This window comes from Bubalus kerabau, chromosome 16 (genome assembly GCF_029407905.1).
Source record: "Bubalus kerabau isolate K-KA32 ecotype Philippines breed swamp buffalo chromosome 16, PCC_UOA_SB_1v2, whole genome shotgun sequence".
NCBI lineage: Eukaryota > Metazoa > Chordata > Mammalia > Artiodactyla > Bovidae > Bubalus > Bubalus kerabau.
The window spans coordinates 60,979,286-61,001,279 of NC_073639.1; the positions used below are offsets into that span (position 1 = coordinate 60,979,286).

The window sequence follows — 21,994 nt, forward strand, 5'->3', positions numbered from 1 at the left end:
GATGGCTTCCGAGAGGCCTGCGCTCAGGAGACTCTGAAGGCTGACCCAAGCGCACACCCCCCTCAGAAACGGCAGCCCCCTGCAACTTCCCACTGCAGCTGTTGTGGCTTCGCTCCGACTCCCTGGGAACTAGGCGTTTTCCCTCTTCCTCCTCTTTCAAATCAAAAAGCCATCGAGCAGTAGGCGCTTAGGATTGGAAGGAACTTCTGGGTTGTCTCAGCTAATTCCCGCCCTTCCCACAGACAGTGAGTGAACCAAAGCCCAGTGGTGTAATAGGCTCTTGAGAGGCCTCTAGCCTCAGTCTCAACATTTTTACATGAGATTTACAAGTCTGAACTCTTATTATTTTATTTTACAACCTTTTTTAACTACTCAACTATCCAGACTGATACCCTGAAGGCTCCTGGTAAAAGTCTAGTTTCCTCCTCCTTGACTTCTCTCGACTGGCTGTCACTGTGGCCACCTCTCCTCATACACAACCTCTCCACAAGGTCCCTCCTTCTCTCCTGGTTTCCATCCTTGGCTCCGTTTTACTGGCCTGCTCCTTAGATGCAGGTGCGCTCTGAGGTCTTGTCGGTTCTCACTCCAGCTCCACCCACCCTGTCGCATAGCACCCTACACTGCCACACATTCTTCTCCAGGTTCCGAGTGAACCACTTCTTCCCTGTGATTCACCCCCGAGACCATCTCCTCCACCACCCACCCTCCCCAGTCAGAGCCAACTGTCATCTGTGACTTTCTTCACCTACACATCAGATCCCTCAGATAATGGCAGTTCTGCCTTTTCACTGGGCTTCCCAGGGGGCACTAGTGGTAAAGAATCCACCTGCCAATGCAGGAGACTTAAGAGATGTGGGTTCGATCCCTAGGTTGGGAAGATCCCCTGGAGGAGGGTGTGGCAATCCACTCCACTATTCTCGCCTGGAGAATCCCATGGACAGAGGAGCCTGGCGGGCTAAAGTCCGTGGGGTCGCAGAGTCAGACACGACTAAAGCAACTTAGCACTCATGCATGCTGCCTTTTCACTACCTCTCAACTCCATCCTCTAGTCATACCCTCGCCTCTGTCAAAGGGCTCTTCCTCAGACACAAATCAGATCTTTCATCACATCACTCTTCTCAGGAAACACATCAATGCCTTGCTTTGGCTACAGAATAAAGGCCATGCCAGCTTCCCTGGTGGCTCAGATGGTAAAACATCTGCCTGCAATGCAAGAGACTGGGGTTCGATCCCTGGGTGGGGAAGATTCCCTGGAGCAGGAAATGGCAACCCACTCCAGTACTCTTGCCTGAAAAATTCCATGAACTGAGGAGCCTGGTAGGCTACAATCCACAGGGTCACAAAGAGTCGGACATGACTGAGTAACTTCACTTCACTTCTCCTTTCTGGTCTCCGTCCCTTCTCCTCCCTGCACACAGAGTCTCTTGCGAGCTTTTCAACTCTTCTGTCACCCACAGGCACCTTACTGTTTATGTCTTTAGCCTCTGCGTGCTGTCCCTTGCCCAGTCTCCTCTTTTCTGCCAGGAAACTCCTACACATGACAACCTCTGAGTGCCATCTCAACACTCCCCCTGCTCTTATGGCTTCTGAGAAGTCCCGCCTTCTTCCCAGCGACCAGAGCATCTGTACGAGCCCTTCCACCAAGCTCCTGATCGCTCCCCCAGCAGACACACCAACTCCACCCCAAGGCTGAGCACACTTCCGGCACACAGCAGGGGCTGGATGCACAGGATTTCCCACAGAACTAGATGAAGTCAAGCCTGATGCTGAGGGCCAGTTCATTTGTGACTGTTACCTACATGGACAGCTGACAAGACAGCCTGACAGAATTCGACGTGGCCTGTCTACCATAGCAACACACAAGGCCCGAGAGGATATAACGGGGGAGAGTGAGAGGCCATCTCCCTACCCTGTGCTGAGATGCCACCCTCCTCAGTTTCTTACTGGTTGGGTGGGTGGGAATCCCCGTGGCAGTGTGTGACGTATGAGGCAGGCTGAGTACATGCTCTTGCATCTCAACTTTCCTCATCTATAAAATATACATACTGGTAACACTTCCCTCACAGGGTGCTGTGAAGATTACATGATGACAGGTATAAAGCCCTCAACATGGTGCCTGGCATAACTAGAGTTCAGTCAATGCCAGTTTTTATCATCGAGCTCTCAGCCAGGAATAAACCATACAAAGATCTTTCTGAAAAGTCATGGCACAAACAGCTGCATTAGAAGTTATAAACTTGAAGGCAACTGCTGTCAATTGTGAGGCTTTGCAACATTTAGACCTAATCTGGAAGATGAAAGAACACCAGAGATAAGGCACCAAGACACTCCAGCCAAGTGTGCCCTGCCCTCCAGGCGTAGGAGATACATGATGGAAACAAGCAGGGAGCAGGAGATATGAGATGATCTGGGAATAAGCTGGTCCATTCAAAGCCAAAAAACTCAGAAAAAAATAACTGCACCCATTCACTCACAGATAAGAAAACATAACAGAATTCTCCTCTGCAATGGTAAAAATCAATCTATTTCACTAGCCTAGTCATGGCATTAGCCTAATCAATTTACCCAAAAGACCCATAAGGAAGGTGCTCTAAGGAAATCTCTAAAATTAATTAGCATGTCCCCACCACTGTCGAGGAGAGTGAGTGAGCAGGAAGTTGTCCTGGCCCAGGGTCCAGGTAGAGGATGTAACTCAAGGGGAAGGGCAACGTGTGTAAGCATCACAGTCCCAAACGACACAGTAAGACTGTTTACTTAACTCGCTTTGCTCCAGTCCCAGCTAGGTTTGCATGGTTGGCTTCCACAGACGATTTTTCATAGAAAGATGAGAGGTGCTGACTACCTGGGTCTGAGCTGATCTGGAAATTGTTTTCTCACCAGAATCAACAGACTGGGTTTACATCAGTCTCCTGGGTTTAACCAGGGGTCCCAAGTGCTCTGACAAAAGACAAACTTCTGGGACTGAAACTCAGACTTCAAGAGTGTGGCCACCCTGGAGAAGTCACTGGAGCAGGAAACAGTGTCGTCTCCAACTGAAAAGCCACAGCAGGATCAACATTGTGGCAGATGGGCAGTTACCCCCAAACCAAAGGCTGGACTGAAGGCCCAGGGCAAACCCCAGGCACCTCTTTCTACTGGCAAAGTCACAAACCAAGGCTGCACTGTATAAATGGGTGCCTGTAAGAGATGGGCGAGGGGGATGAAAATCAAGGTCATATCTTCCGTAGTCAAACTGGGTAGGAATGAAGGGACTGATCTCCATTAGGCCAGCAGCCCACAATGCAGAGGTCGCATTTCAAGGGTGAACCGATCAAGCCCCCACAACGCTTGGACTCCACAATGGCAGTGTCAGAAAAGAAAGTCTAGGGGACGAGCCCACCCCACCCCAAATCCAGGTTCCCTCTTCCATCCTCTCTCCCATGCCATTTGTTTGGAGCCTCTTCTGACTTCCAAGGGTCCCTGCTCACTGCCATCTGATCTGTGTTGTGTGAACCCCCTCTGCATCATTACAACCAGACGTGTCTTGTAAAGTTTCCTTGCCACTAGAAACCACCCTGACACATCTTTACCTGCATTTATTTAGGACACTCCTCTGTCGGAACCACCTCACACTGAGGAAGGCACGGAACCACGTCGGTCTTGTAACTATGAGAACACGGGCTCCTTGAGGACACAGGCCTTCCGGGCAGCCATTCTGTGACACACCCAATGCCACAGGAGTTCAGAGGGTTTCTGGAGTCAGCATCACATGGTGGTTAACAGAACATGCCTGGAGTCGGAGAATCATCTCACTGGGACGCTTGGAGCAGAGGGCTCCATTCCCACGTGCCTGCCCTGCTAAGTCAAGTTGAAGGAGTCGCAGGGGCTGAATGAGGTTCCAGTTTCACTGGCCCTCAGTGCCTGCTCTGTGTGCCAGCCCCCCAGGGGCACATCGCACCATCTCTACATCAGACCTCCACAGCGGGCTCTATCAGCTCCCTGCCAAACAACAGAACCCCACCACAGAAGCAAGTTCAGGGCAGACTGGGGTTCATCCACTCCTGTCAGCCTTCAGCAGCAGCTCTCATGTTTTCATATAACACCTAGCTTGAGGTAAGTACTCAGAGCTCCTATTTGATGTCATCATCACTCATGGCTCTCGCCATGAATCTAGTATCTTCTAAGGAACATCACAGGCTTTACTGAGGTCATGAACAGCTTCCACAGGGGCCTGCAGGTTGGTTGGAAGATGCCCCTGGTGAGGCACACACTTAAAAAAGAAGATGAAGTGGTGGTTAGTGGGCTGTCAGCAGGCAGGAGAAAAGACGGCTGGCCTAAGGTAGGAAGGGGACACGCAAACGAAGAAAGATAAAGCACCCACACGTTTTCAAGCTCATGAAGGTCTCATTAATTATCGCAGTTACTTATAACTTTGGTCTCAATTGCAGAGAAAACTCACACTTGGGTGATTCTATCTATAATCTCACTCTTCCAAGTGTGGTCTGACCAACAGCATCATAGGCCCTGAAGAGGTGGTCAGAAATGCAGATCACTGGCTCCACCCCAGAACCCCTGAATCAAAATCTGCATTTTATCAAGACCACAGGTGACTCACATCCACACTCAAGGTGAGGGAATCGCTGCTCATGTCCCAGTTTCTCTATGACAGTGCGCCTTCCTGCCTGAGCAGCCCAGCTTTCCCAAGGTCTCCACCAGTGGTTCACAGCCTAGAAAATGTCCCACCATTTCCCACGGAGGGCTGTAAAGGCTGAAGTCCTGCTCAGATAGAGCACTTCACCAGGAACGCCCGTTTTCCAACGGGTTATTTGGTTTGAGTTTCTCATCGGAGCCACACTCCATTTTGTTTTTCAAGAGATCTTTATGTTGAACCAGAAAAGGAAATTTTAAGAAGCATCTTTTCTGGGCAGAGCTAGGCAGCACTGATACTGGGCATCAATCCACAGAGGTGAAATCAGTCACTCAGCAAGAGGAAGGCAGCGGGCCTTTAAGCCGACACCATGGCAGCACCATCTGTGGAAACGCTCATTACCCTTCTAGCTCCAGTGCCTTCTCTTCAGACAGTCCATCATTACCTTGGCAGCGCTTTCCATGCCAAGGGTACCAAACGGCTTAAGGAAGGACATCGGTACCTTTAATGCCCATGGCAGGCTGTAAGCACTCCTGTAGTCGATTTTACTGCATCACAAATGATTTCCCTGCATTTATTTGTCTTTTCTACCCTGGCAGGCTCGGCCTCTTAAGTCACCGAGGATGCCTCCTGTCCCTGTTAAAATTCCGGCTGTAAAACAGCCTGGCTCAACAATGACTATTGCTTGTCAATATCTAGGATGCCAAATCACAGGTGAGGGGCTGATAGCCTTCCCTGCAGATGGAAAGGGAGCGGCTGTAAACTGGCAATGCTTCCCACCAGCCTAATGAAGGCCCCGAGCACCTGGTGGCTCTAGCGGGGATCGATGAGGCGTCCATGCCGCCAGAGCCACATCAGAGAAGAGGGTGTGCAGGTCAGAACACAGCCACGCAGAATGGGACCGGACAAGGCGCCAATGTGCTCTCAGTTTAATCAAAAAAGTGCCTCAACAAGAACAAGGTGGTGCTGTTCTGAAGATGCTGTTTTATATAGCATCCATTCTAACCAAGACATATTTCTGAGTTGCAGTCAGTGGTCTTCAAGGAACATTCATTCTTTTTGCCAAGTCTTTCAATGAGGAAGGTATCAGAAGAGAGATTTTTCAAGAGCCAGACCCCTACTTTAGACACAACCACAGTATCATTGGTGTGTCGTGGGGACTGGCGCTAGAAGTCCATGTCAGGGGGAAGGCCGTGTTGGCTAACAGCACCAGAAATACCAAAGGGGAAATAAAGCTCTAAACTGTTACTTTTAGCTTCAAAGTCAGCCCCGAGGACTTAAATAAAACAAGGTCTTTCTAGAGCACTCAACAAAAATGAGACATGCCAGAGCCCCAGGACCTTCTGAATATGATTATAAGAGTAAATCTGGGGGTGTGCAGAAGGCATGCCATTTACATATCCAAGTGACAAACTCACCACTGACATGCCTTCAGTATTTGCTGATGGAAATTTTGCCAAGTTCCAAAACAGCTAGTTCAAGCCAATTCCCATTCTGTATCCTACTCAGAGTCACTGGTCTACATATGGCAACAGAAAAAGCAGCCCATATTGCTTCTCCCTCAAACCTGCCGAGTTCCCATATGCAGACGACTGAATCCTAGAAGGCCAGGGAGCAACTGGCTCCAAGTCTAACGTAACTTTACTAGCTTCACAGGAGAACAGCTCAGTTTAGCTACCCCTGCTGAAATGTTCACAGTAACACTGGGGGTGAAGGGATCTAATAGCACAGATGATATAGCCAGAGCCTCCGTTCTCACAGTCAGGTCAAAGTTAAAACAATGCTTTTTCCATAACGAAGGTAGACCCCCCACCCACCCCAAAAAAAAACAAAGAGAGGTATTTCCACCAGCACAGAGGAACTTGGCCAAGTAATTCGTGAAGATAAGCAAGACTGGAATGACAGCTGACCCATGAATTTTGTTAAATAAAGCAGAAGCCTGATGCTGCATTCACTGTTAAAGGTCTACCATTTAACTTACCCAACACCTGTTATGTACAGGGCCCTGTACTAGGCACTCATATTTCTAATCAGTATTGTGGGATAAGGTATGATCAGGCTCATTTTATAGAGGGGAAAACAGGCTCAGAGAGGTTAAGTGGCTTGACTATAGTCACACAGCCAATACAAAACAGAGCTATAACTCTGACCTGCCATGTCAAAGACTGCCCCTCCACCCCTCTTTCAGCTCATTGCTCTGATGATAAGGAACTGACAGGAGTCAGCACTGGAGTGCCTCCCTCCCTCAAAGACCCCCTCAAATTTCCCTGGATCCTGTTCTGTGGTGCTTTCGTACCTCCAGTCAGTTCCATCGTTAGCTTTTCATTTTCAATCATTTTCTTCTTTTCCTCTAGCTCAGCAATTAAGTTCTCTTTCAACTCAACCTTCTTGTCTTCAAATTCTTTCACTGCCGCCTTCTTTTCTTTGATGTAATTTCTTTCCACTTGTTCAGTCTGAGCAAAAGAGAAACACAGATTGTGGCAATATAACCCTGGGAGCCAGGGTCTGAACACAAAGCCTTGTTCTGTGTGCAAGCACCAAGAAAATACCTTTTCTAGAAATAAGATAGACAGCAGCAGTCACACACGAACGAGCACTAACAGGGTGTCTGGGAGCAAGCTTTCCAATGCATGCATGAAACTGAACCACACAACTTCTCGTTTTTATGTGAATCCCTCACTTGTAATCAGGTATTTCCTCTCTTCCACATCTTATACTTTGTGGCTTGTATGTGGAAACAAAACATAAGTTTCTCAAAAACAATAAATAAACCCTTCTGAAGACACAACTTCGAAGGAAAACAGTATATTCCAAATGAAATACCTATATTCAAGATGAGTTATAAGATACCAAGACAGCCTGAGTTACCCTATTTCTTGATGCTTACAGTGAGGTTAGATCTAACAGTAAGATAAAGACCAACAAGGGGACAAGATCACTTATTAGGTGCCTGAACCCCGAGAGACACTCAAACAGTGAAATTATACTAAGTAAAAAAAAATGCATAAGCATCCATTTTCCAAATCTCCTCATTGCCTGAGGTGAAGAACAAGGGGACTCCTGGTGGGTATGGCTGTGGGTCGTGTGGCCCTCTGGGCTGTGACTACGTGTGCTGACTTCAGTCTCCAATTTTAATGTAGCTCTGAGAAACCATGACCACCCGCCCACCCTCCTGCTTCACCACACACACACTGGCCCCTTAGGAGCAAGCACATCACCCAAGATTTGGCCCTCATCACTGCCTGTAGCTCTGCACCTCACACGGAACCAGCACTCAGACATCTGCTGAGTCAAAGATTTTAATCAGTCTTTCCCTCCCATCCAGAGTTTCAAAGGGATGAACCTGAGCTGATTGAGAGACCTGGCTGCTTTGAGGACCAATATAACCAACTATGAGGCCATTATAATTCAGTGCGTGCATGTGTGCTAATTTGCTTCAGCCATGTCCGACTCTTTACGACCCCATGGACCACAGCCCACCAGGCTTCTCTGTCCATGGGATTCTCCAGGCAAGAATACTAGAGTGGGTTGCCATGCCCTCCTCCAGGGGATCTTCCTGACCCAGGGATTAAATCTGCATCTCTTATATGTCTTCTGCATTGGCAAGTGAGTTTTTTACCATGTACCCCCAAACGGCTATAATGTGAGATGAGAGTCAACAAGAAAGCAGTGAGGGATGAGTATCCATCTGTCAAACCCCTGGGATATAAGCACAGGCTGCCTGACCAACAAACAGAATTTCTGAGCTGAGACCAAACGTCCTTTAGTCAAACAGAACCCTAATCGAGGCTTCCAGCGGGGTTCCCTATGTCTATGTGGTGATGAAGGAAAGGCCCACTGGGTTGGGAAAGCAAGATCCCACCCTGACAAAGATCCTGCAAGCCCAGAAGACCCATGGTACTTACTTCCAGCTGGAGGAAGAGCTCTGAAAGAGAGAAAACATGCAATTAGATTCGTGAAGCTGTGCCACCTTTCTAGACAGTGACGTTAGGATTCATTTAGAAGCAGTAATTGCCTTCTGAGAGCACTGTTACACAGAGCAAATGTTTCCATCAGTAAAGTGTGGCTACGTGAAGAGGTAGGACTAGTTAAAATCTGGCCCTCAACAGAATCCGCTCTGGCAGCTCTGCCCAAGGGCGAAAGCGGGCAGCAGGAACCAAGCTACCCTGGCAAAATAAAAGTAAAGTTAGCCCTTCTTTCACTGAGCACATACCCTCAACAGTCCTAAGGGACAGAAGAAACAACGCAGTTAGTCCAGAAGCAGAGGCAATGTGGATGTTTTTAAAGCCTCGTGCACAGGGCTTTCTGTGGTGAGGAAGAACATTCCCCGAGCAGACAGAGGGCAGAGGCCCCCAGGCCTCCTGGGGCTCTGGTCACAGGCCACCCAGCCTCTGGTCACACCCAGGCCTCCACCCACAACACCCTCCAGGTTCTGACCACAACTGCAAGTTTTAGATCTACTGCAGCCTCCTCAGCAAGGACTTTTCTGAGGCTGTCACCCACCAAGCCCGTCTCAGAGCATCCACTCATAGGATCATCGGCTATTTAGCACCCACTGTGTGCCAGGAGAGTAGTGCCTGTTAATCCAGCAGCTCCCCCACCCCTAGACTACAAGGCCGCTGCAAACCCAGCACCTGGAACAAAATAAGTCCGTGGCTTCTGATCTTCTATGGGTAACAGCAGAGCTGCTGCAAATGGTCCACAAAGATTGTTGGGGGAGTAACAACTCCAAGGGATGCTGATACCATTTGACAGGGTCTCCTGTGCAACCCTAATCAGTCCCACCGATTCATCCACCCACAGAGGAGCACATATGCACAGTCATACAAAACTGACAGCTTCCGTAACTTGAGATGAAGACTCCAACGTCAGCCAACAATTGCTGAATGAGAAAATTAACTGAGGAAACAGACAAGCCGTCGCAATTTTCTAACCCTTAGAAGCTGCCATCCCGGCGGCACTGGGAAGCATGGCGCACACGAGCCCGAGTGCAGCCGGCCCCACACACTCACTCCTGTGACTGCTGCACTCGCACCGTGTGAACGGGCCAGACGTGTGGGGTCTGCGCCATCCTGAGACATCACACCTGCACCAACAAGTCCAGTGACAATGAGCACTCAGAGCTGGTGGTGGATGTTTCAAAGCAGCCAGACACCAGACACAACAAAAACAGGTGGATTAGTGCTGCAGGAAATGTGCTTTTTAGAGCTCAAGATGCGACTGATTCAGGAGCTCTTCTACATTTTTACCTGGGGATGGGTGTGGGGGTGGGGGGTGCTTATGAAAGAACGCAGAAGATTGAGAGTACAATTAAGTAAAACTTCCTTGGTGGCAGTGAATAACAACATGCCTGCCAAGGCAGGCGACACGGGTTCAGTCCCTGGTCCAGGAAGATTCCACATGCCATGGAGCAACTAGGCCGTGTGCCACGACCAGTGAGCCTGAGTGCCGCAACTCCTGCAGCCTGCGCACCTTAGAGCCTGAGCTGAACTACGAGAGAAGCCACCACAGTGAGGAGCCCGAGCACCACAACGAAGAGGAGCTCCGACTCACAGCAACTACAGAAAGCCCGAGCAAAGTAACAAGACCCAGTGCAGCCAAAAAAAAAAAGAGATAAAAATATAAATAAATTAAAAAATTTAAACTAGTAACCTAAAAAAAAAGAAACAAATCAACACTCAGCCTCGAGTCCTCACTTAAGAGAGAAGAGGCTCACATCAATTTTCTTTCCCTCCTTGCATCTCAAACCAATTCCATGAGACATTAGTATTCCTCTCTCCAGATGGGGAAACGGAGGCTCCAAGGGTAAACAGCCACTTAGAGGTGTAGGCCCTTAAGTGCTGGGAGGAAGCCCTCAACCTGGGACCTTGGCCTCTGACGTGCCACCTTCTTTCCCTGCTAAAAGGGGACTCCAGGAAAAATGCCCTAAGGAGATACCTCAGGAATTTAGAATGAGGGGGTGCCAGTGGAGTGGGAGCGGAGCCGGGTCACCACGGAGGCTCTGTCCCCCACTCTTCCTGCATCCCCCATGCCTCAGGAATTCAGAACAAGGGGGTGCCAGTGGAGTGGGAGTGCAGCCGGGTCACCACAGAGGCTCTGTCCCCCACTTTTCCTGCATCCCCCACACCCTGCAGCTCCTGTGCTGTGCCTTGGTGGACATGGACACCTGCTCACTGAAGGAAAGAAGGCCTCCATCCATAGAAAGCTGGAAAGTCAATGGCTCAGACAGCAAGAGAACAGCAACTCGAGGAGCGGGGTCCAGACCTCCTTTTGGAACCAGGAGCGAGTTTCACCTCTGCAGGAACAAGCACTGTACTGGCCCAGAAAATGCTGGCCAAGGAGCTTCAAGATTCACAACTTATAGAAGATTTCCAATAAGCACAGGGATCTGTGTTTACACACTATTTCAACATTGATCACATCTTACTTTCGTGTGACTCTGAGTCACGATGTTCCTTAACCTGGATATGTTTTTGAAGATCTTCTACCAAAGAAACGGTGAGTTTCCTAAAGTCAAGGACAAGGCATTTCACGGCTGTATGTCCTCAAAGAGCAGGGATGGAGCATAGGCTCAACACTTGTGTTGAAGGAATACAGTTCCTATGCACAACAGACCAAAACAAAGGCACACAATCTTTCCCTCTAAATGCTTCTGATACTATACTTGAGGAGAATGACATGAGGGCACCCTGTCTTCTTGGAAGAAAAGACCAGAAGAAGCAAACTTAAAAATGGAGTGAAGTGGCCAACAACCCTTTTCCACGATAGCTCCTGTGTCATCTGCTGAGCCAACTACACAGATGTATGTAAAACCGTGCACGACTACTCTGGGGGCATCACGGAGGGAGCCTGACCTCAAGGCACCTCCGAAAACAACCTTGACCACAGGCCACTCACTGGCAAAGAAGAACGGTTCTACGTAAGTGCAGCTTTGGAGTCTCCGAAAACTCGCCCCACAATGGGATATCTCAGACACATTTTGGAGAATGTCTCTTCTGGCCACAGTACATCCAAATTGCTGAAAATCTGGATTAACTGGGTTTACTTCCAGTTAAGAGAGCCTCACCTGCATTTCGTATCCTCTCTTTGTACTGCTGATCTAATTTCTTCATCCTCTTCTGATATTCTTGTAATGTACCTGATGGAGATTCATAAAATAGTTACTGTGAAGATAAAACTGCTCTACACACTGGTTCCTAAAATTATTTTCTAGCACCGGCAGTAAATGTTTTAAATAACATTAGAGGAAAACACACACTGTGAATAGGCACCCACGAACAGAACCATCTCGGTTCCCAGCCAAGGCGCACAGCAGCCGTGGTTTTAAGACTCTCAAGCAAGTGAGGAGTCAAAGAAAGGAGCAGCCACCCACCAGGGACCCTCATCATTCGATGTTGCAGCTTTGGCCCATGGGCATCCCTCTGCTGAAGAAGCTCCTTCCCCCCCAGTAAGGTCTAGGTCAAGGTCGTCCAGTAGAACTTGCTGTGCAACGGCGGAAACAGGCCATATGGGACCACTAGTCACATGGGGCAGTTGAACATGGGGCCACTAGTCACATACGGCAGTTGAACATGGGGCTAGTAGCAGCAAAGAGCTGAATTATTAATTTTATCTAGTCAAATGTAGGCAGCCACACATGGCTAGTGACACTCCAGCAGAGCTTGATCAAGTGGCTCTTCCCTGAAGCAGCTAATGATGAGGGTCCCAATTCATGTGGGAAGTTGCTTTCTGACGACTGCTTCAGTGGGATACATTAATGGCACCTTTTTCAAAATTCCTCACTCAACCCTGCCAAGCACACCTTACAGACCTGCTAGAGGGGACCATATTTCTTTCTTTGGCAACACCTCCTTTCCCACTGGAAGGAAAACTAAAACAGAGATACGTGATTGCAAGTCACAGGAGTATGTTTCACTCTGCAGGGGAAATCAAGGTTTGCAACCACCGGCCTGGAGCTGTCACAGGGTACCCGGACTTGCTGGTTGCTCCTCACACAATCTCACTTGCCTCCATTTTCTTCATTTCACAGAACAGAAGATAAACTAAGGAGGAGACAGTGATGTGCCCAAGGTCAAATTTCTAGAGAGTAGCGAAGGTGGGATTCAAACTCATGACAGGACTTGAGAGCCTGTGCTCTTCACCCGGTGCTGAACTGCCTCTAGCAGCAAAAAGCCTTCAAGAAGGCACAGCCCACCCGTCATTTACGAAATAAAGAGAGCAAACAGGGGATGACCCACAACTCATTAGCATCTAGTTTAGAAAGAACAGTACAATTATATTTATTCTTGGTAAAAGCATCTCTCCTAAAATCAGCCAGCTTTTGGCATGGTGGTTTTCAGTTCTTGCTCTGCAGAAGGCCTTCAGTGAGATTTCAAAAGAGTCTGAAAACGGCCACTTTAATGACAGCTAAGATCAACCAAACCAAATTTTAAATCATGCCCGCTGAGAAGTGAAATACACAGATTTCAAAGGTGTGTAACATTAGGAAGGATGTTTAGAAAAGGATGAAATCCCACACCAACCTTCCTGCAGTTGTTGCAACTGTCTCTTGAGAGAAGCCAGTTTATCCTGATACATCCTGTTTAAAAGAAAAAAAAAAAAAAAAAAAAAGCCACACTCAGACACAAAAACAACCAATACCCAAGTCCACAATAATCTGCACACAGAAACTGCCTGGGTTTTTATGGGAATGTCATTAATGTCCTTTAGTGAGAGAGAAAATGAAAGCCTGGTGCTTTAAAATATGCCCATAGCTAAAGGGATCAGAAAGAGATAAGGCTTCTGTGTTCTTGAAAGGCAGGCACTCCTGTGTTCTCTTTAGAGAATCAATCTAAAATCCACAAATATGAAGACACACAAATTTTAATAAATAAATGGCAATAATAATGTGTTAGGCAAGAATATAAAGAAAAATTGAAAGTGTAACACCATTTTCTTCAAGATTCAGAAGGGTAACATACACACAAAAACATAAAAAGCATTAAACACGGCTCTTATATCAACTCTGAAATTAGATTATAAACTGAAAGGAGTAAGATTATGCCTCCAACCACATTTTTCTGTATAGATAGCACAGCTGTGTAAGCACTAAGTTAATAAACCCTCATGTCGTTTTTAAAAACACTACTCTTTTGTGATCTGAGAAATAACAGCAATTCAGTGACAAAAGTAAAAATGCAGGATTTATTTGCAGCCCCAGAAGGGTAAGAACACAACACACATGAAGCAAAAGAACTCGGCATGTTACCTTTCCCCCCTTGCACTGAATGGATCATAGGCAACTGTGCACCCTGGTCAATCTGTTCAAACTGTGAATGCCACACATAAATTACATTTCAGCCATATTTTTGCTTCTACCTGAAAAACACACTCAATTTCACGAGGACGAAAAAGACTTGCAACCCAAAAGAACACCGTCCAACAGGTAACAGGACGGATAGCCTTACGATGATTGCTCAAGTAAGAGATGCAAATACAATCCATCTGTCTATAGGCTGAGGAAGAATAAGAATCTGAGAATTACACGGAAGCCCAGATTCTTTTAGGGAGAACTCTGATGTACTTCCAGTGCTTTAAATTTAATTAAAATTACTTTCACCATCATCAAATATTAGGGAGTATGTACACTTAAACATGCCAAGTATAGAAGAGAGAAGAGATAGGTAAACTGCACACAAAAAGCCAGTATTTGGAACCCAGTGTTTTAAATTGTCCACCACAGAGTGTGACAGATGACGCCTTTGAATCCTTAGTGTGTCTTTAAAAGAGAATATTAATAGATTTAAGAGGTAAACAATAAGAAAATTCAGATTAGGGAAGAAAACAGGTATGGAAAAATACATCTCAAATGGGTCCAGGTAAGTCAGTAAGAAGTCTGGAGAGAGGGCAAGTGAAAGAAAAAAAAAAAAGCCAGCAGCACAGTTTCACGGCTGAAGTTGTGAGAAAAATCACATTGATTATTAAAGCAGTCCTCCATTCAGCCCTGGACAGATTTAGCTAAGTTTCCCCTTTATATTCCAAAGCTTGAAAAGGGTTAACAGAAAGCAGAGGATGGTCACAAAACATTTGCATATGAAAACATTCCATAAGGAAAAGAATGTGGATCGTCTAGTTTAAAGGTAAAGAATTTGAGGGCTTCCCTGACAGCTCAGTTAGTAAAGAATCTGCCTGCAGTTTAGGAGATTTTGGTTCGATTACTGGGTCGGGAAGATCCCCTGGAGAAGGGATAGCCTATACACTCCAGTATTCTTGGGCTTCCCTGGTGGCTCAGCTGGTAAAGAATCTGCCTGCAATGCAGGAGACCTGGGTTCGATCCGTGGGTTGGGAAGATTCCCCTGGAGAAGAAGGGAAAAGCTACCCACTCCAGCATTCTGGCCTGGAGAATTCCATGGACTGTTTAGTCTACGGGGTCACAAAGAGTCAAAAAGACACGACTGAGAAACTTTCACTTCACTTCAAAGAATTAGAAAAGCCAAGGCTAGATTCTCAAAATACATTCCACAAATATTTATCAGATCTGTGTTATGCTCTCTTGAGTGTTGGATAAGAGAGAGTGCTTTCAGTTGCTCTGAGGTGTGGCTCCACTGAGGCTTGGGTGTGGGCGCAGGGTGAACTGGAGCAGGAGTCAGGGGCCTGGCCTTGCTCTCCAAGCCTGGTCTCCCAAGCTCTCCTGGCATCTACACGCAGCCCTGCCTTGGTCAGTGCTCAGTGCGGTCACACCCAACTGAGAACCAAGGGGCTGCGAAACATCATTTCCCCTCTCCAAGCAACGCTTTCACTTAGAAAAGGGGGTTGGGGTCCCTCCTCCATGGTCTTCTTCCTCTGGGAAAGTTTCCTCCAGGTTCTTTCTAGCCTAACCCTCAAAAGAGTCTTATCACAGGAAGACTGGTTAAATGTGACAAATTTGAAGAGGGGAAATTGCACCCACATGCATGGTCTTTGGAAGCACTATGTGAAAACCATACACATCAGGCCAGGCCATCATTAAAGATGCCCTTGTCAATTCTGTATTCCAAAGAAGAAACGTAAAAAAATCATACTCACTGTTCCTTCATTTCTACATAGTCTTCTTCATCATGCTTTGCCAGGTCAGTTTCACTAGCATCCTCAGTGTCTGAGCAAAATTAGGGAATAAGGGTTTGTTAAAATCATAATTCACAGAGTTAGTATCACTTGATACAGTGACACTTGACAGACTTCTGAAAAATGAATTTCTACTCAATGCAGACCTGCGTGAAGCCATCAAAGAAACAAGAAAGCGCCATTTCCATCTTGTATACAGACAGATTTATAAAAAGAGCCTGCCTTTATCTGAACTGCAGCCAGAGAACAGGGTGCATCAGACACAATTGGTTACAGTCAAGGCTGTAACTTTGGCAGAAACAAAACACTGGCAGTTCAGGAAAAGGAGATGTGGGTGTCAAGACTGGAAAACTACAAGCAGCAAGCTTTGCTCCTACTCCAAACAACCTAATACATGCATCCTCTTTTGGTATATGCCCAATTTGAATCCCTATGAGATTTTACATCATATATTCCAGGGGGCGCAGTGGTAAAGAATCTGCCTGCCAATGCAGGAGACTTAAGAGACAGAGGTTCGATCCCTGGGTTAGGAAGATCCCCTGGAGAATCCACTCCAGTATTGTTACCTGGGAAATCCCATGGACAGAGGAGCCTGGTGGACTACAGTCCATGGGGCTGTAAAGAATCAGACAGAACTGAGCGAGCACATATACAAAAGGAGAATCCAAACCAACTAAAGGAACTCTAACTACAGAAATATTTTCAAAGAGAGAAGGAAGGGGACAAGAAGATTTAACAGAAACTGTTTCAGAATACTTTAAACACTGTTTTTAGAGTAAGCAAATGGCTGGAGTGTCTACCTAATTTCAACAGTCCTATTTGAGGGGGAAACGAAAATCAACTTTTGCTTCACTGCTCCCCCTTGTGGGCATTAGAAGCAATACAAGGGATTCACCTTCAAATTCTCTGGTTAAGCCTTGCCTTCAAAGGTAGTTCAACCAGAATTGTAGCAAGTTCGTTCAACTTTGTATCTGCACACACAGCTGCCTTTTTAAAGCCTGCTGCAGACACGACTGAGCGACTTCACTTTCACTTTTCACTTTCATGCATTGGAGAAGGAAACGGCAACCCACTCCAGTGTTCTTGCCTGGAGAATCCCAGGGGCGGGGGAGCCTGGTGGGCTGCTGTCTATGGGGTCGCACAGAGTCGGACACGACTGAAGAGACTTAGCAGCAGCAGCAGCAGATCCAATCCTCCATCCCCCCTTTCCTCCCTTTCAGTGAAGGAGCCTACCCTGAGTGGTCACCTGTCTGCCACTCACAGTGAGATGATTAATAAAACATACTCCTGATTCCAGACAGCTGCTCTAGCTTTTGCTCCACCGTGCTATTTTGAGCCAGACCAGTCCACCCAAATGTTTCTCTTTCTCTCTTTCTTCTCTCTTGTCCTTTCAAAACTTCACCTTTCTCCTCCTGCGGCCAGCTCCTTCCTCAGTTCCTCAAAAAGTGTTCCTCACACTTGCCAAACTTCAGTAATGATAATATAAAGACTGTGGAACTGAAAAAACAACACCTGAGCATCATTAAGCAAATCCCTACCTCCTGTTCCCTGAGCGTATTTCCCCAATGGTAAACACTGAGTATTTTTATCAAGGACCAGTTCACATGCTTTAAGCCAGTGTATGTGCTCAGTTGCTAAGTCCTCGCTGGCTCTTTTTGCGACCCCATGGACTGTAGTCCACCAGGCTCCTCTGTCCATGGGATTTCCCAGGCAAGCAAAATGGAGCAGGTTGCCATTTCCTTCTCCAGGGGAATCATCCCCACCCCGGGATCGAACCCGTGTCTCCTCCTATATTGGCAGGCGTATTCTTTACAACTGAGCCACTAGGAAAGATCTGCTTTAGGCCTCAAGCTCATTTAATCCTGGCACCTACGCTAGGAAGCAGGTACTACTGCGAGCCCCACTGCTGTTAGAGAAACTGAGACTCAGAAGCTTAAGTAAATTGCCTGATATCATTAAGCTGGGTCACTAAGCCAAATTTAGATCTAATTCGATCTGGCCGATCTCAGGACTCCTTCTTTCAACCAACCTGTGAGCGGGGCTGACTTCGGGGGGGGGGGGGGGAGGGGGCGGGGACGCGGGGGGACACTTTGGTAACTAGGAAGCTAAACTGGGCTTTTGCTCAGATCCTCTCAGGAACTAAAAAGCGGGGAGTGCTCAGTAGACCCAATGAATGGCGGCTTTCACTCCAACCCGTGAAAAGCTGAAGTTCAAACGGAGACAGCTGGGAGGAGACGAGCAGAACCTTAAAGGGACCTACAAGCTCTGACAACAGCTCCTTAAGACCCTTCTCCGCGTTAACTGTCTGCAACCAAGTCCTCAGAGGTTCCCCCTTCCCCAACACAGGTCTGGGGAACTTCCGGGAGCCGCGCTCCTCGGGGCGGCCCCTCCAGCCAACCCCCAAGGCCCAGAAGTTGCCCCGCCCCGCACCCAGACAGCCCCACCCCTTCCCGCAGCCGTCCCACCCCCGCCTGGGGCTGCACAGCCGGCGGGAAGACGGACCTTCGTCCGACTCGCGGCCACGGCAGCTGCGCTCGTCATCCTCGGCGCTCTCCAATTCTTCGTCCTCCTCTGGGTAGTACTCCGGGGCCGGCGGCGCTCCAGCCGGGGCCGGAGCAGGCGCCAAAAGCCCCGCAGCACTCATGTCGCCTCCGCCCGAAGCTGAGAGTGCCCCCCGGGAACCACAGCCACCCGCCCTCCAGGCTCTACGTCCGCGTCGCAGCGCCTGAGGGAGCCGCCGACTCCAAGAGCCGGAGCGCCGGCGACCCCGTCCCCGTCTTCGCCAGGCTCCGCCCCGCGCGCCCGCTCTCGGCAACGGGGGCCTCGCGCCTGCGGCAACTTCCGGGTCGCGAGCTGCCTGACGACCGCCTGACTCCGCCATCCTAGAGGGAGTGACGAGGCCGCCGGTCGCCCTCTTCGCCTTAACGCCATCTCCTTCATCGCCGTCTTTAAAATCCTCGACGGGTAGAGGGGAGGGGCACAGACAGGCTCTCGAGTTAGGCAAATTCTTGGGCAGGCCCGACCGCGGCTAGGACCCTAAAGCTCAGAGCCACTTACGGAAACAGCCACCAGGCGGCGCCTGGAGCCAAAACCAGAGATGCTTTTTTAGGGACTTGGGAGGCAAAGGGTTCCCAAGGGCTCTACTACGTAGATGGAGGTGGGTCTCTAACTTAAACAGGTGAATGGCATGAACCATCCCGTTTATAGGTCGGGAAACCTAGACATTTAGAGTTTGAGTCATCATCCGGAAGAAAAAGAGCCCAGCTTCTCGTCTGACTGCTTAGAGCTTTTGAAGAACTAAAATGAAAACGAAGATGCTAATATTTCACGCTGGAGCCAGCAAAACTGTATTTTCCCAATCGGTGGGAGGACTTTCCGCTTGTGTAGGTTTGCTCAGTACGGTATTATCTCGATTTTACAGATAAGAAAAGAGCTGTCAGTTTCCTTAAAAGAAAAAAAGTAACGACCAGCCTGCTTTGTTTAGACTGTCACCCCCAGGTCCTCTGCAGTACAGCTGCCTCATATTTCTCAGAATATAAATTTTTTAAAAGGTTGTTTTTCCCAATCCAGTAACTTGCTAACCAACTCTCAACTGAGCAAGTGGAACATGTGCCTGCAGAAAATTAATTAGACACAGGTAAGGAAAGTGCTAGCTGGTAACTTGGAAAACAAGAGAGTTGAATATATGTATGAATTCATTTGTGATTACTCTGAGTAGAAGGGGACATGATATTATAAGCTTTGCTTTATGAACAAATTGAGGATGTCCCTCATCCACATGTGTGTAGTAAGAAAAGGGATAAAAGGGTCCAGAGATGTTTAACGGTTTGTCCAGAGTAACACTATTCTTTATGTTGCACCCAAATCTCCATAGGGCTTCCTTGGTGGCTTAGTAGTAAAGAAACCATCTGCCAATGCAGGAGGCTCCAGTTAGACCCCTGGGTCAGGAAGATTTCCTGGCGAAGGATATGGCAGCCCACTCCAATATTCTTGCCTAGGAAATCACATGGTCAGAGGAGCCTGGCAGGCTACAGTCTAGGGGGTCTCAAATCAGTCAGATACAACTGAGCAACTGAACAAGTCTCCATAGGAAATAATAATGTACAAGCAGTAAAGTTGAACACAGATGTAAAAGCCAGGCTGGAACCCAATATCAAATCCTTTGTGACCAAATTTATCTCTAAATTGGTCCCCATAGAGACTTTACAAAAAGAAAAATTTATTTCTCATCCCATTTAACATTTCTTATTTTATGCTTTGTTGTAAATAAAATCTTGGCTCTACTTCTGACAGATTCTTCCTCCCAACAAAACTCAAAAATTTTCAGAATGGAATGCTGTAATGTCTTCCCAGAAGTTCAGAGATCTTCTGAAGCTCCTAAATAAGAGGCATTTGCATGGCTCCTGTAGGTCCACCATCTATTTTAAAACTAAAACTTCAAAACTGTCTCTTGTCCAAAGGATGAAGTCATTTTCTTTTTTTATGCTGTTGGGTCACATCTAAATTATTTGTAATCAACTATATTGAGCAACTAGAGTTTCCATCAGTAGCAATAACACCAAACAAAGCACCAACATTTTAGAAATCAGAGTTCAATGATATAATGATTTTTTTTAAAGAGTTGATATCATTGCTAACTGGTTTCCTTTCAAGACACTGGCATGTCTATGTTGCTTACTTTTGTCTACTTAATTGAAAATAGTATCTGTTAATGATCATGCATTTCTTTTTTATGTAACTAGACAGAACTGAACACTTGCATAGTGAACTTAACCCATTTTTTCCCATCCCTATTGCAATTAGTAGGATGAGCTCTTGGGCTTCCCTGGTGGCTCAGCTGGTAAAGAATCTGCCTGCAATGCAGGAGACCTGGGTTCAATCCCTGGGTCAGAAAGATCCCCTGGAGAAGGGAATGGCTATCCACTCCAGTATTCTTGCCTGGAGAATCCCTTGGACAGAGGAGCTGGCGGGGAGGGGGTGGGGATTGCTACAGTCCCGGGGGTTGCAAGGAGTCGGACACAACTGAGCAACTAACACTTTCACATTTTCAGGATGAGCTCTTAACTAATAAATACTTTATAAAGAAAGGGGATCTAGTCAAAAAAATTATCTTATGACTTTAGTCTTATCCAACATGTATAGTTGTCTATACAGTCTTTCCCTAGGCCTCTAAAAATCAAGTTCCCTTAAAACCAAGTTTTACCACCTTCAAATCTCTGCATCCCTTCCCAAAAAGGCACTCAGTCACACGGCTCAGGTGCTATCTACAGTATGATCTTAGATCAGTATGATCTTAATTGGAATGAGCATTAATTTAAATAATGATTTTAAATCATACTGTGCCATCCTTCCCCACTGGCACAGTGGTAAAGAATCCACCTGCCAATCCAGGAGACTCAAGAGATGCAGGTTTGATCCCTGGGTCGGGAAGATACCCTGGAGAAGGAAATGGCAACCCATTCCAGTATTCTTGCCCAGAGAATTCCATGGACTGAGGACCATGGTGGGCTACAGAGGACCTCCATGGGGTTGCAAAGAGTCAGACACGACTGAGCGACTAACAACACACAATGATTTTAAAAATGCTAGGAAAAACCTGAATAGTTTAGAAAATTTTTGTTAGCAGGAGTTAAAAAAGAGTTAATGATGGAGACTTTTGTAAGAGCTAAGTCCTGTATACATCTGACAAGGCTTAGGAACAAACTGTGTTCCTAAAATGAAACAATGTCTTCACAAAAGGCTGAATTGTCAAAGTCCATACACTTTAGGGTTTCAGGGTGCCTTAGGAGTTTTAGGTTTAATTTAATTGATTTAATCAACATAGCCAGTTTCACAAAAATATGAAGAATGACTCTGAGTTAATAGGATGCACTTTCACCCCTGGCAAGTATCCTCTTGCTGCTTGGGTCAAGATGGGTCTCTCTGGTTATCACGGGTTGCTTTTGGGTCAAAGTTCATTATACTTTGGCTATTAATTCCCACAAAATCATTAAAATCATTTCATGTTGCCCTGAAAAAGAGTATGTTGAAGCCTTGCTAAAGCTAGCAAGGGTTCCCCTAGCACACAGTTCCTGTTCCTACTTGTCAAAATGATTATCATAACCCACAAACTAAGTATTTCTTAAGCTTTGTCTTTGTACCTATCAAAATGTGCCCCGTCAGTGTTGACTGCCAAGTTGTGCAGAGTATGCACGTAGTATATAGACTCTTTTCCCCCCAGCAGCATCAAACTGACGTCTGTAGAACGCAATGCAAGGAAGGGCAACTCCCTAGACAAAGATTTAG

The 21,994-nt window shown here is 47.1% G+C and overlaps 1 protein-coding gene across 1 annotated transcript in view; it reads right to left on the bottom strand.

Annotated features, from left to right (window-relative positions):
• Positions 1 to 18,502, bottom strand: part of SUDS3 (SDS3 homolog, SIN3A corepressor complex component) — a 31,651-nt gene extending 13,149 nt beyond the window's left edge. The window contains exons 1-6 of the mRNA XM_055550063.1: positions 18,212 to 18,502; positions 15,671 to 15,740; positions 13,150 to 13,205; positions 11,694 to 11,765; positions 8,533 to 8,552; positions 6,924 to 7,080 (exon numbers count right to left, since the gene is read on the bottom strand). Of these exons, the coding sequence (XP_055406038.1) occupies positions 6,924 to 7,080; positions 8,533 to 8,552; positions 11,694 to 11,765; positions 13,150 to 13,205; positions 15,671 to 15,740; positions 18,212 to 18,353 (517 nt within the window). The 5' untranslated portion in view covers positions 18,354 to 18,502. The remainder of the gene's footprint in view (positions 1 to 6,923; positions 7,081 to 8,532; positions 8,553 to 11,693; positions 11,766 to 13,149; positions 13,206 to 15,670; positions 15,741 to 18,211) is intronic.
• Between the last annotated feature and the right edge of the window lie 3,492 nt (positions 18,503 to 21,994).